Raw genomic sequence first — 15612 nt, 5'->3', positions numbered from 1 at the left:
AGAATCTAGAGTTGAGGATAGGACTATAGGATTATAGGAGTCTCCTGTCCATTTCTGGACAGGTGACGTTGGACCCTGGCTTATACCTGAGGTGGAGGTGGAGGAATCAACGCAGGAGCAAACTCTCGCATTAATGCCCCGTCACTGCATGGATATCTCGTTGTGTGTGGAGTTACGTTGGGCAATGATCATCTCGATATACGGTTGCGTATATGCGGCAACCACATGTGTGCTCTTGTAATCAAGAGTCCGGCTGTCCCTGTCCAAAAAGTTCGCACCATTCTTCAGCATCTATTAAAATGTCATTAATATGTCTTCCCAAACATAGTTTCTTCTCCTTATTCCATTGATATTGAAATGCCCGAAAATTGGAATCAAATCAAAATTCCCATCTTCTCCTTGGGCATTTACACTCTACTGAACTGAGGATAGGGTTTTTTTTTTTCAATACTATGATGGTCTCTCCGATTACAATCGAAGCCAGTTGGAGTCGGTGGTCTCTGCTTCCCCAGTCATAAATTATAGCAACGGATGAGCGTGAAAAAGTATAGATTCAAAGCGAGCTCCGATTCCAGATACGTGATGAAAATGGAACAATTTTCTCACACCTCCTCCCCACCATTTCATCCTTCATTTTCTCCTCTTCCTCCTCCTCCTCCTCCGTGCACCGATTGGACCCAATACCGCCGCCAAATTCGCCCTCGAGCGCCCTCGAAAATGTTTCGAAATGGTGATGCACGTTTGACAGGTTTGTGAGCATCTGTGTGCTGCAGTCAGATCCACAGAGATATGGAAAATACGATGGGACATGAGGACAATTGGGTGAGACTGAGCGTGAGGGCCTCATATTATTATGTGATGATATTACGTTGCGCTGAATTAATCTAATGAACCGTACGGGCGCAGTATAGTATACTGCGGGCTCTCTGCGTGCTTACGTCTATTCTGATGCAATAATAGTAATAATTTTTGTTTTTTCTCCAATAATGAGAGGAGAAGGGCAAGAGTGGAACGGGTATACGAGGGGTTTGAAAAGCGCAGCGAAGCGTTACTAGGCATCACGATTCAACCACGACACGTATGTATATACAACAACTCCAACGATTTTGTCCAATGTTGGTTAAATTTATCGCTGAATCCATCAAATATATGTATATCCCTGTTAAAACATAGCCATGTCGGAAAACTCATTCAAATGGAAATTGATAATTTCATATCTCCTGCACGTTTTTCATAAATCATAAAATTTTTTAGCTCCGACAATTTTATATAGGATGAGATTATCAATTTTTTCCCTCGCATCATCTTCTTTTCCACAAGACATTTTCATAATTTCTTGAAATTTAAGACATTTTATCTGTCTCAAGTAAAGAGACTTGTCAAAAAATGTCATTTCAGACAATAGTTTTTACGGTGTTGTTACCCTCACTCATAATTCAGGAATTAAAGTTAATCAACTGTAAGAGAAATGTGTTGCGTTTATAAAGGTGGGTGGCTTAACTGAACAAACATTCGAATACATCGCAGTTGCACACTTCCGGAATACACTCGAATTCGTGGCCATCCAGACAAGTTATCTAAATGTTTGAATGTACTGTCACAGAAGAAAGCGCAAAGGGGTACATAAGAGAGTCATGGGCGGATTCATAGAGAGCGAGCGAGAGAGAGAGAGAGAAAACGACGCCAAGGGAAGCCGAGCGTGTACAGCGCTTTAACTTTATCGAAACTCGTTTTAACAAACTGCAACCGAGGAATACCCGGGCACCGCCGCGTTTCCAGCACGTCGGACAGCGAATTGAACGAAAATTAGGATGCGTTAATTTGGAGTTGAATTACAAAAGCCGCACCGTCAGAGCATCGAGAAAGCTCTCTGAATGCCAGTGGCTTGTGCTCATCTCATCGTTTCATACGTATGCAATTATTAGGCAAAATTCATTTCCAAATGCTTGTTAATGAGAGTTTCCGGCTCCAATGGATGATGCATTCATTAGTTGTTGTAAAATTAAATTTTCATTAGTTATTTTTGAAGAGAGTGACTTTAAAAACATTTCAAATGGTCACTTTGAAAGGAGCGTAAAAGTAATGCTTATAAACACAACTTATGCCTCAATATATTGAAAATTGCAGCAATTCTGAGCTATATATAGATAGGAGAGACTGTCTCCTTTCTCCTTTGTGCACCACAAGCCCTCCAGATGCCAATAAAAAGAAGACAAGGGTGTGCACTGCATTATTTATGCTGCAAGCCTCACTCATGTGCTTCCTCCTCTTTTTTCACACCGGCGATAACCCGAAAGAGTGCACCACAAGCCAACTCTCCGGAAATGCAATACATATATACTTTTTTGAACTTGGAAAAGTTTTGACGGAAACCACCGGGCGCGGCAAAGCGGAAATTTATGGATTTTGTTTGGAGTCCTTGGCCCCAACTCGTGTACCACACTCGCACTGATTTACAACTCAACCATCCTCGTTTATATTCCAACCAAGATATCGACTGCAGTACAATCTGATTTTCGGACGAGCTCAAGAGATATTATAGAAAATAGATCTGAATGTCGGTTCAATCGATTGGAATTTATGAAATTATTAATGAAATAATATTTAGTTAATCTCCGAACTATACGTCAAGTTGGAATTTTCTTCCACACAAAATTCAAACTCTCCATCTTTCCACTTGTGCATGGCACATTAAACACACAACTCAACTCCTCCAAGTTAAAACACACTAATCTCTATGGCCAGACATGAATTCCATTTAACTGGTAATTAAATCAATCAGTTTGAAAAATTTACCTCATACTTTGATAACTAATAGTATACTCAGTTAACGAGAGAGCCCACTAAGTTGCCGCAGGGGTATTCTCCCATAGGTACGGAAACTTGCCCTCCTCCCTCGCTGCCGCTAAAGTTGTCGCACCGAGAGACAGCGTTTGGACAAATCCTTGGAGTGGTTTGGCAACATACACCGCGCTTGCACCTATACGGATACATCCATCCTTCAACTTTCCCAATAGTCACATCCCACAAATTTCCACTAATTTCGCCTGACAGAGAATGGAAAAGGAGGAACAAGACTCAAGCTCCAAGTTGACATAAACTCGAGTCTCGGAATTGCATTTGCATATTGATGTTATTATAGTTTCAATTGATTGACGAGATATGGATTTTAATATGAATATACATGAGAGTTTCAATATTAATAGTTGATTTGCATTTTTTCATTCGATCGGAATTCATTGTATAGAATTGAAGATGCAAGCGGGTCTTGATTGGTGTCGTTAAGTCAAATTTGACAGATAAACTTATCGTCTTGTTGTGGCAACTTGAGTTGTCAGTAGCCTTATAAATTCAAGCAACATCTGCCAAGTACTCTGAGTCCTCCTTTTCCTCTTTTCCTCAGTGGAAAGGTATTTTTTTCTCGGGGTGGGGGGGGGGGGATTTTCAACATCATTTTCCAATGAGTCCTTCCATCATTTTGCTATGTTCCTTCCTCAACTTTCTTATTATATTGAGTTGTTATAGATTTTGTTTTTTCACGCTTGTCATAATGAACATTATGCAAATACATTTGACAGACAGCAAATGAAAAAATTGGTGACCCTCAGGGCGCCAGTGGCACTTCTTTCCGAGTAGAGTGCAACGAACGTCAATATGACGATCACAGTCGTTTTGGGTGCGACCGCGTGTCAGAAGTATACACACACATGATGGTGCAACCAAACCCAACGAAAGCAACTGACAAGTGAGACAGAAAACAGAATAATATTGAAACGCATGCGCCTGGAATGTTGATAATCCGTCTCTCTCACCTCTACTCGGTACAATCGTGGGCCGTGGCTGGTGGCTGGTGGCGCTGGTGAATGTGTTCTGTGACAGAGGCTATGGTGGGGATGCTGTTCTGTTCTGCCGTTCTGCTGGTTTGTCGTGGGCGCCGCGCCGGCTTTCAGGATGTAGTGTTGGCGAGAATTTTCATGGCATGGCTTGCGCAAGGAGGAGAGAAAACCGGAAGATAAACACTGACGGGAGAGAGATGGGAAAGTGCACACTGTGACGACGATACCATGTGTGTTTGGGAGTCACTCACTGGTGGAGGGGAGAGCGAGGGGAAAGAAGAGGGGATAACTCTGGCAGTCCCGGCCGTCTCCTTCCTCCACGGACCGGACTCCCCCGCTCTCTTGTCGGTGTCGATGTTCTCTCACTCTTCTTACGGTAGTTCAACGCCGGTCGCGCAGCCAGCATGGTTGAGTCTTCTTCTGGTTTACGTGGATCGTTGGAGTTTTGAAAATTCAACAAGAGAAAAAAGGAGGAAATTCCCGGGAAACTGTGCGTGATTTTTTTTTCAATCCTCCTGATGTTATTGATTTTTTTAAAATGATTTCAACAGTGACTTGGGCATTCGACTTGTATCGTAATACCATCATTTAGGCTTTCAGTTTTGGTAAATGATGAATCTGCGGGACTGTTGTATACCAACGCCAGATGTATGAACATAACCTCAAAGGGACAAAGAACAGAGCTGCTCTGCTCTGTTGCAAGTGTTATTATTGTAGACTTTGTCTTTCTACCAGAGTATCTCTGAAGCGAGTGAGAATATCGAAAGATTACTCCCTTGAATCATGTAGTATTTACACGGTTTTTCGAGTGCCGCCAGTGAAATGTTGATGACAATAAGAGTAAAAACATTTATGCAGAGAGAGAAATGAACTGAATGAATTAAAGAAATCCAATGGTTCATGGTGAGTTTAATAAACCGATAATAATTCTACAATTTTATTTTTAATCTCCACCTCAACCATTCCCCTCTCGCAGACAATAGATATATAACACGTCTGTACTCCCGTCACGTGCCACGGAAATGATCTAACTGGGAGATCTATGAAACCATTTGGTACGATAGTTGCGTATTTTTTTTTTCTCGATTAAAATGGTAACACCGCATCAAACGTAATTGCATCGGCATTTTTATTTGACGAATATTAAAAAACCGGCAAGGAGAAATTTTTAAAACCATTGTTATTAAAACATGCAGTTTCACCGGAATGTATATCACATATGGCAATTATTAAACAATACGTGTGTGATTTATGTGTTTCTGATTTTTTTGTTTTCCAATTTAATCCATTGTTACATTCCTTTATCCCACTGAAATTGAAAATTCCTATTCCTCAAGATTCCATCGATTGAAATTGAAATTCAATTTCCATTGGGATTTTTACTTCCACCGAGAATTCTCAATCAATTTAAAATTTCATAGAGACATTTTCCATCCGCTACCCCAGAAGCGAATGAATAATATTTCACAATGAAAAGCATGTTACGCTGGAAATTAACTTGATCCGTCCTTGAATTACTAACACATGCAATAAACAATGCATAAACAATTAAACGTTCAACATTTATAAAATGTGAGAGTGAGAGAAGCCGGAATTAAAACATTTAATGAAGTAATTTTTTTTCCCCCTAAAATACACGTGAATGTGGAATATGATGATGTCTCCTTTAAAGCGGCAACGAGAGTACTACCTTTAATGCAACCGTGTAGAAAACCCTCGTCAGGACTTCCATACCAAGAGATTCCTGTAAAAATTCCACATCTGTAGGGGGATGCAGCAGCGAGAGCGACTGAATACCTCGGTTTTGCACCCATGGGGGGGTTAGAGTTGAATGGGTAACACGAAGGAAGAGAAACCAAGTGGGGTGGGGGGTACAACAGAGAGAAGTAAAATAAGAAAAGGAGAAAAAAAAAAGAGTGAGAGAAAGGAGCCAATAAAAGGAGAGAGTCTTGGGAGTAGCTGGACGAGTGTGTTGAAGTAAATAAAAATGAAGGAAAAATAGGTATTGGGGAAAGAAAAAGGTACAGGGGAAAAGGAAATAGAGGGAGAGCAACGAAGAGCCGTTGTGGGGGGGGGGGGGCTTGTGTGTGATTTACAGAGGTTCCCAGAGCCCTGAGGTTTGACCCAATACAAGGAAATGGAAATTTCCATCACGAATTACAGTACATCCTCGTCAAGGCATTTTCAACGAATCAATGGAGCCGACGGCGAGCCCAGATGATGAATAAAAAAAAGAAGAGGGAAAATTTTAATGGTAACAACACACATCAAATTATTGGATTTCGACGTTGCCAATTTATCGGTAATAGCTATATGACCTTTCACCTCGTAATTGTTAATTAAAAATTCAATTAAAATTCTCGAGTATTTCCCTACACATGGAATGAGTAGTTTGACATTAATCAAGCTCACTTCATATTCAAAATGAAGAGGGAGAAAATAGAGCATAACGTTGAATAATGTTTTGCCACTAAACTTGAGAAATAAGCTAGGTTTTGACCAATTCGCAAATTGCTGGAGACATGATAAATTATTAGCCAGTGAGTTGCAACTTGGCTCTGATGCCCTACACACTACAAGTTGATCAATCCTTTTCGACACTATTATTTACTGGCAGGAGGAGGTCTGTAATCCATTGAGCCTTTTCCACTCCAAAGGGCTAAAAAAAAGTGCGGAGAAATGCTATTCGTTAGGAGCTGTGGTAGTAGGAGCCGCCACACGAAGGATGTATAAATCGGGAAAATTCCGTGGAACGATTTATGAGCGTCTAGTCCTGCGATGTGTGGTCGGACGGGGGAGCATCCTGGGACGATCTGTTTCCTATACTTAAACCCCCTCGGCATACCACAGTTTTATGGCGTGTCCGGTTTTCTTTGAAAAATGCAGAATATTCCATTCACTATTGTAAATACAGGCAAGTTAAAAATATGAGTATTTGAGAAGATTTATCTTGCCGAATGAAACATTTATGGGATTCTGAAATTACACAGGGGGGTGGTTATAAAAGCATTCCTCCACGGGGAGGAAAAGTTGACTATCAAATGGAGTTGTCTCTCCCCATTCAACTGAAAAAGTTGTTGTTTAAAGGAGGTGTGCATGTTGTAAATATTTTACTCTCCCTAAACCTCGATATGGATATATGTAGAGACTTTGCGCTGGTGTGCACAGAAAGATGAGGAAAATTCATGTGAAAAGGCGCGACCGATGCATCCGATCGAGACGATGCGAAAACGTGAGTAGCATAATACTATGTCAGATAGGCAAAAGATAAAATTGTGCGTCCATGGATAGCGGTCGAACAGAGCAAACATTGTATACACACGAGTCGTGGCTATTCATTACACATAAACATTACAATTGAATGTATTTAAATTTATTCAGCGACATCGTCACTAGCAATTATTAATGCACTGGAACTAATGGATATAATCGCGGTTTAATACTGAATCAATTGATGCAGTAGCTTTCAACTCGTGAAAATCAATATTTTTAAGGTATGAAACAAGCTAATGGAAATTTTGAGGAATTCTCCTTTTCCTACAGCTCATAAATTTGCCCTTAATATTCCGCTAGATTCAGCTTCACCTCGTAAAAATAGAATTAGAGAAAATGTTCGATGGAGAATGCAATATTTTTTCGTATAAAAAAAAATACAAAGCGAGATAGTATGTAGTATACATGTCACAAAGGACAATAGCAACGCGCTTGTGACAAATCCGCCATTTTTTTTCGCGACTTTTAGCATGGAAAAAAGTAGAAAAAAGCAAATATTGATAGGTAGATAGAGGTGAAAAGAGAGGATCATCCCACATAGGCTTGCAACGTAGGCGAAGTTTTTCTCGCTCACCCTGACCTCGGTGGGATTGGATCGTTCACCCATACATGAAACTTTATATATTCCTTCCAATATTACTAGGTTGAACCTGTACACCAGGGGATGGGACGTCAACTGCATCATAAAAGAGCGAGAGAGTTTACAGCGCCAAGTCCCATCATACACTCTGAACTCATTAGATTTCGCTATCAGCAGTGAAATTTTGCATATTTACGAAAAAAGAAGAAATAAATTGATTCGCCAATGAAAAAGTCAGACTGGCTTGATGAAAAATTATTCAAAAGACTCTATTACCTATTCTTTCTTTTTTTTTTTTTTTCCCCCATTTATGTAATGTTTTTATTATCTAATGCGGATGTAGAGTAGACGGAAAGGAATGAAACAGTGTTGGTACATTGACGTTTGTTTGAGAGAGTGCCAGAGGGCGTGGGCGACCAACGCAAACATGCGTATTATCGAGCGCACACGCCCCGCGACCACGGTAAACAGAAAGAAAAAAGAGGTAGCAGCCTCTGCCTCGTCTTTCTCAGAGAGAAACATTGAGAATGCAATTGAAAAAAGAAAAATTATCAATTTCTCGTGGATTTTGGGCACTCTAGCGAGTCACAGTGTGATAAATTCTTTTTTCGGCTCAATAAATTTCGTCATTCAATGTTGACATTTTTTAATGCTCCACTGTTTGAAATTTCAGCAAAAATGTTATCCGTCAATATTGATGACAAGCATTTAATTGACCAAGCACAAATAATTTTTCATGAAAAATTTCATCACACTCGTCAGAGGATTGAAAAGAAAATTTGACTTTAATAAAAAATAAATCATTCATGTATTCAATTGATGGGAGGATAGCTGATGTGCAGAAGCATCAAATGAATTTGAATGTGTATTGACCGGTTGAGCTGTTGCTATTACGTAACACAATGTATTCCCAAACAGCGCTTCATCACTTTTACACATCATTGACACCAATCAACGTAAAAACGTTTGGAGCGTGACAAAGTTGTCTTCAATTACCCTGATTGGCGCCCACATAGACTTCAAAGCCACTGGCTGCAATCTAGTACTCATTTATTCGAAATGTTCACTTTATTATTCTGTAGTCTTTTCTCTATGGAAAAATGGTGAAAATTGTAATAAGAGATTCCTCACTGAATGCCACTGCCACTTGCTTTCATGTACTTTCATTTTTCAAATGAAAAAATTGAATTGAAAGAACAGAATTTTCCTGTTGTAGGTAAAATTATTTGTCCAGTGAAAAGAAAGAATAATGAATCAATGAATGAATGCAGAAGAGATTGTAAATTTTAAAATACCATTCAAAAATTGTGGATATTTTATTAACAACACCTGTGAATAATAATTATTATTACTTTTTCATTAAAGTTCGTAGCGAATATATGAAATACGCTTGTCTGAAATTTCAATTATTTTCCCTAACAATCGAATTCACCCTGTGATGGCAAAATTGTTTGAGTGAATTTGAGTGGAAAATAAAAAAATGCACAGAAGAGAATATACATTCCAAACTATCATCATCATAATAAAAATAAAATGAGAAATTTTCACCATTGAATCCATTGTTTACTTGTTTTGTATACGGCTTTTGTTATTGAGCTTTGATCTGATGACGGTGAAATGATGGTTCTCGGTAAAAGGGTGTTGTAATAGATTGCGCGTATGGGCGATGCGGTTAGGTTGATTCGTCCGGCATTGCCTTGGAACGTAGCACACGGATCCGATCGGATTAAGTCAAACTAAACGCTAATACCCAACGTTCTCCGATAAACCATCTACGGCTATATACTATACTGCTCAGTGCGTAACAGTAATAGATCTGAATTGAATCATTTCTCGTAGGGATTTGTGCTTGTTGTCTTGTTGAGCGATCAAAGTTGGCCGTGTATATACTTGATAATTAGCTTTTAATAATTAGCTTTCAATATCACCAGATTACACATATACGTTTCGCTTTGACGCACAAGTGTCATGCGGTTGACACGTTTTGACTGTTTCATAGACAATATTGTTCTGAGGAAAATATTGATACAGATGACTAGATCGATCAAACGGTTCAATTGAACTTGATTATCACGTGGTTTATATCGTTGTTGGTAAAATGGTGGCTAGGGGCAGGTTAACTCGACGGTGGTGGGCTCGACACGTACCGGGTGAATAAATTTTCACGTCTACCAGTTTCAGTGGTAAAGTGAGAAGGATGGGTGGTAGGGAAAAGGCGGGATGGTAGGTAAGGGATCGGGTGAGAGAAAGCGAGCAAGTCTACACCACAGTTGGGGTAGGTATAGACGGAACCCAAAGCCACACTACCGGGCTCACGTCCTTTCCGTCTACCCTCCTCTGCCCTCCTGTAATACTCCTCCACCTCTCCATTATCGTAGTTTCCGATCGCAGTGTAGCATTCACATCCCCTCGCGACCCACACTAGAGAGAAAGAGAGAGAAAGACCGAATGAAATGTCCGACACGGAGGGAAAAAAGGAAAAGAAAAAAAAGAAAAACGTGTTATATTCCACCTGACAAAATATTGAGCTTATTCGACTCACTTAAATCCTCTGCCAATTTGCCAGTGTCACTCACAACATGTTGCCCACATTACAATCTCACCGAAACAGAGGGGTTGATAAAAATGAAATTTTTTTCCTCACTGATAAACAAACACATGACCGCTGTTAAATTTAAAACGACCAATTAGCATAAAAATTTTACTATTCAATGAACATATTATTCAATTAAAATCATAGCAACAAAACATGCGTACTAATTAACCCGCACCGCAGGAGGAATTTAATGCTTCAATGAAACTGGAAGCTTGTTAACGCCCGCACCCGGTGGTGATCACACGAAATCACGTGTTTACTGCAAGTTCTACACATAAGCATACAAATGTACAGATTCTGGGGGAAATTGAAGCGTGTGTCAGGTGCAGATTATCAACCAAGGGGAATAATCATTTCTCAATTATATGTCCAACGTGTGTGTGTGTGTGTGTGTTCAATGAAAATTAAACAAAATCGATAAATTGTTGTTAAATGAAAATAAATCTCAAAAAGGAGAAGATAATACAACAGATACCAGACAGAGGTTCTCTACAGAGGTTTGACTTTTCAATTCTCTCCACTACAGCAGTCAATGTCGTACAAGAATTGTACGGAAAACCTGAGAGAGCCAAGCTTAATATCAACGACGAGGGAATGCCATGCGTCTCATGCTGAAGAAGGATAATAAACGAGCTTTTACGATCACAAACGGGCCACTACACAGACGTGTCGTTTGTTTTTCCACAATATTACTATTACTATATTTCATTTCTCTTTTTGGCTTTCTCCGTCTAGCTTTTCACATCGTCCTCTCTCGTCGTCAGCGGCACTATCCTCTCGACTCTTATGGTCCTCTTGTATTTCTATCTATTCTCATTTTCATTGAAATCGAATATTTCGTTGGTCGAGTGGTCTGCTCATACGTTCCTCCCCACATGTCCACTCCAATAATGGATTTTCTCTTTTTCATTAAAGTGCACAGGCGCCAAAATATATTGAAGAATTCATTTATTATTAAAATTGGAGGGACTAGCTGAACGACATGTAAATATTTGTAAAAACATACTTTCATCGTTAGACAAGATGTGAATGGTTTTTTTGCCACCCGAGTGCAGGAGTGGCTGTCGAAATATAGTGCAGATGATTATGAGGATGATTTTCCAATGAGGGCTTCGTTACTGAATTGTTTGCAAGGGTCGGAAAGATGATGAGAGTGGCAAATGTCCTCGAGTAAGAGACATACAATGTCTAGAATGCATGTCTTAATGTCTTAATTTGTCAAACTCAAAAATTACCAAAATTTTTCATCATTTCAAACTGGCTTTTGTAGTGTTTCATTCGGAATTTTGACGATTCCCATTTCTCAAATGAAACTCCAATCATACTCTCGTGTGAAGTGTGTTCAAAATAAAAATAATCCCCCGTAAGTTGGAGAGAGTAACGAGAAGTGCGACACGAGAGGTACTCCAGAAGAATAAATAGAATAGTAGCATTGGAATATCACTAGATGCCTTTCCTCGATCGTTGTCATGGATATGTACCTGTAGCTCACCAATGACTCAAGGAGCCTTTGTCCCTCGTTTCCCTCACCACTTTTTGCACTCTCTTGTTCCTTCAACATCTCTCGAGGATTCACTCTGGAAGACAGAGGCTAAAGTGCGTTTTATTCTCCCTCCCCCTCCTCTTTTCTATTATCTCTTCTCCGTGTCAAGTCTCCATGTACTTGACAATGCACGGAGGTTCAACTGTGTGATATCTTTCCCGGTAAATCATAAAATGCTCTTCAGTGGCGCACGCGTCCACTCGGAGTTCGCGTGGCCACTCTAGTGGGGACACAAGTGTCTCTGTGGCTCGATAAGTAAAAAAAAAGAAGATGTAAAAACAAGTGTGGATTCTAGATATTTGATCATTCCACATGTATTTGTAGAAAATAATTCAAAATTTATAGAGAGTTGACTAGTCGTAGTACTTTTTTCAGGAGGCTGCCATTGAATTCCAGTTAAGAGGGAAAAAATTGAGAAAATTTCAAACTTCACTGCAAGTTTAACGAGAGAGACCATATTGAAGAAAAGAAAATCAAGAAAAATACGAAAGATAAAATCTCAGATTGTGACTGCACATTTGTGATAATCCCAAGTGGAATATCATCGGTTTACCGATGTCACCGCTAGCGAGGAGATATGAGTACTGACGGTATGACGATTAGGCACCGGTACAAATCTGGAGAGCCTCTACTCTGCCAAGTCTCTAATTACTTTAGTTTTAATACCCCCTAGGCGTTATCGTCACAACCAACTCTACATTCTACATTCTCACACTTTTACATCTCTATATACTCTATATACTCTCTACTTTGGATCCTCTCCCATTTTTCTGTTCTGAGTACCGCTGATGTCAAAGATTTATCATTGTGTGATGAAGTAAATTGGCGTAAAATTATCCCTTTGATGTTGTTACCATCATTGTTATTACTATACAAAATGGCATTTTTCTTGAAAAGACCATCTCCCTTTAATTGAATCTCATGAGTATTCCCTTTTCCCTCCACTGATATGGATATATAAAAAATGAAATTGAAATAAATTTAACACAAGCGTCGCTGAATAAAAATTCATTCAATTCAAATAACTACTTTCTTTTCATCATGAAATAGTATAAAATGGCGAAACAGGGGTGGGTGCAACGCTATGAAATAGGTCAAGTAGTACAGATTGCCAAAAAAAAGGAGCGATGCTGAATCACAATGTGACTATCACTAAAAACCAATTTCCATTTATAACTGTCTTCAAAGGGTTTCAATCAAAAAGAAGAAAAATTATTCCACCGTGAATTCTTCATTCCCTATTATTATTTTCCTTTTATTCATTTTTATTCCCTCTCCCGTCCTTTTATCATTTCCAACGGAAATTGATAGGAAAAGACGCCGGAGCCAGAATGAATATTGAATTCGGTTGGAAGACCCTGGGTATGGAAAATGGTGATGGTGGGGAAGGTTATACCGGAGGGCACGGCATTTTCCAGAAATATATAGAATTTGAATATAAACGCGCAAGACGACTGCTGCAGCAAAGACGAATTGGAGATGACACACGTTGCCGTGAGCAACAAGAATCCATCAGTGGGTATTATTTATTTTAGCCGCATATATATGAGAGATTTTTTTTCTCTGATGACATGCAATAGTGACTTTTGCACTGGAAAAACTAGTGTCTGAATAAATTAAGAAATTAAGACATGCATTCTAGACATTCTAGATGTTTCACTTGAGGATTTTTTGCCATAACTTGCTTCATTTTGGTTACATTAAAATAGCACTTCTTATGAAGCAGAATTTGAAGCGAGTTTAGAAAACAAAAATCAGTGCCAGTGACTTGCTCTCAAGTTAGGATGCATGTTTAAATTGTTTGGAAACAATTCACTCTTCCTACCCTCTCAATAAATTCAGAAGTTGAATAATTTCTATCGAATAGTTTCTTCTTATGATTCCATGCCTCAGTGGGGTTAATGTCACAAATAACTTGTGACTAAATAGTCTTCAAATTTAATTTTTGTGTCTAATGTCTTAAATGAAGATGTCTTGAAAAAAATATTTTACTAGTTTCTTGGGAGGGATGGGAGGGGATGATGTACACGCGAAGAAGAATAGGTGGTAGGTGGTAAAGTGAGGAAGGTCTCAAGCGTAGCCTTCAACCATAGAGAGAGCCTGTGAGGGAAATTGACGGTTCGATAATCGAAGACGAGGTCTTGGTGGGCCAGTCTACTGACTCTGGTACGTAATTAAATTCCTAGCACGCTCCACGTCTCTCGCCTTCGAAAAGGAGAGCACCTTCTTTGCTACGAATACTTGAGTTACGCCCCATGTCCAACATTTTTACCGATTTAATGCACTGACAAGAGCACTGAGAGCGTCAAAGGATATTAATATCTCGCTACAAAGAAGAACGAGTGGGAAAAACAAGTGGAAAGAGAATTTTTATTCCAAAAAACAACACAAGTCGTTGGATTCAATCTAGTTTAGAAGCGTCTTCTCATTTCTCCGAGTCTTTCAGATATAATTAAAATGACATGATATATAAAAAAATTGAAAAATTATACAATTAAAGTCGCTATAATGACTTCTCCCGACACAATCATGTTCTTTGTTTTTGCCATATGTAGTCAATGGACATATACAATCGAGGAATTCAATGTAAGTATCCGCTAACGAAGCAGATCCCTGTGTACACGCACGCGTTTATGCTCCGAGTAATCGAAAAAAATAGAGAGAAGGGTTGATTAATGGACTCGTTGTTGGTTAAATGTCTAGGTGGTGAGGAATTCAGCCGAGAGCAAGTAAGATGGGACTGTGAGGGTGAAAAAAAAAGAAGAACAAAAGGTGGCTTGAAAAAGAGGGAGGAAAGAAGTAGCAACGCTACAACAGCGGATATGCTCGCGCGAATACGGTCGATTAATTGCGGCCACCGAGTCTACTCTTATATACAATATGTATATACCCCTTTTACAGCTTCTCTGCATCCCTCTTGTGCCTCGACAAGGCGGTTATTGCATGGCTTGTTGCTTAAACGATCCTGGATAAATCCTGGGTGAAAAATATCCAGGGCTCCAAGCCCTCCGTTTATTCCGTTTTCAATTTTTTTCTTTTCTCTATGGTCATTACTGGTGCTGTTCATTCTCATTCCATTTGGAAATGGATTTTTTTTTTGGTAAAATAAAAAATTAGAAAACCGACTTTTCGTACCAGGCTATGGTGAGAATGGTGAAAAATTTCTTATCATCATTCAATCGGAATCGAGAGATTCCACTGAGTGTTTAATAGAGTAATTGATTAAATCAACATTTTTACAAATGAGTTGTCCTGCTCTTTCAATGTGAATTAATCAACATTACCTTTTTAATTGTTTCAGAAACGAGGCAGCTATCGTCAAATCACCCAGGAAATCACTGTTTCATGCGGACGATAATAAAAAATATAAGAAAAGAACAATAGGAAAGTCTAGCAGTTCATCGATTCTAATTGACAGGTCACGAAATGGTGCTGGGGTGATAGCAAGAAAAATAACGCGAAAAGGGTGGGGGCGTGAGGCGTTTAAATTTACGATTGTACCCACTGTTACTGTTGTTAGTATCAAGGGAAATGCCCACGAGTCATGGATGTTCTCGAGACACGGTAGAGCACTACCATCCCCTCTTGTACAGCGTAACGGATGGCCTTGTATTCTCTCTCGATATCGTGTGATACTGTGATTACCCGAGTCCCTATTGTCGTCTCAAATAACATATCAATAATTTTTCTCTACTACTTTTCAAATCTCAATCAGTAGAGTGAAGTTGACACACTCATGTAGAGGCAAATAAAAACAAAATAATAATAACAGTAGCGATTCCAT

At 39.3% G+C, this 15612-nt stretch overlaps 1 protein-coding gene across 4 annotated transcripts in view; it reads left to right on the top strand.

Annotated features, from left to right (window-relative positions):
• Positions 1–15607, top strand: part of LOC107043220 — a 49931-nt gene extending 34324 nt beyond the window's left edge. Inside the window, exons 1-3 of one of the 4 annotated variants that reach the window (XR_001461225.1) lie at positions 3955–4326; positions 4429–4739; positions 15130–15607. Coding sequence is in view for 1 of the 4 variants with exons in the window: in XM_015264606.1 (XP_015120092.1) it covers positions 15130–15469 (340 nt within the window). In the remaining 3 variants the exon portion in view is untranslated. Of the gene's footprint in view, positions 1–3954; positions 4740–4812; positions 5089–15129 lie in introns of those variants that run through there. The other 3 variants (XR_001461223.1, XR_001461224.2, XM_015264606.1) reach the window with 3 other exon arrangements.
• Positions 15608–15612: the final 5 nt, after the last annotated feature.

Source organism: Diachasma alloeum, unplaced genomic scaffold (assembly GCF_001412515.2).
Source record: "Diachasma alloeum isolate Michigan unplaced genomic scaffold, Dall2.0 Dall_scaffold_00557, whole genome shotgun sequence".
Lineage (NCBI taxonomy): Eukaryota > Metazoa > Arthropoda > Insecta > Hymenoptera > Braconidae > Diachasma > Diachasma alloeum.
Note: the sequence above shows the minus strand (reverse complement) of the source record. Positions and strands in the feature narration are given on the sequence as shown.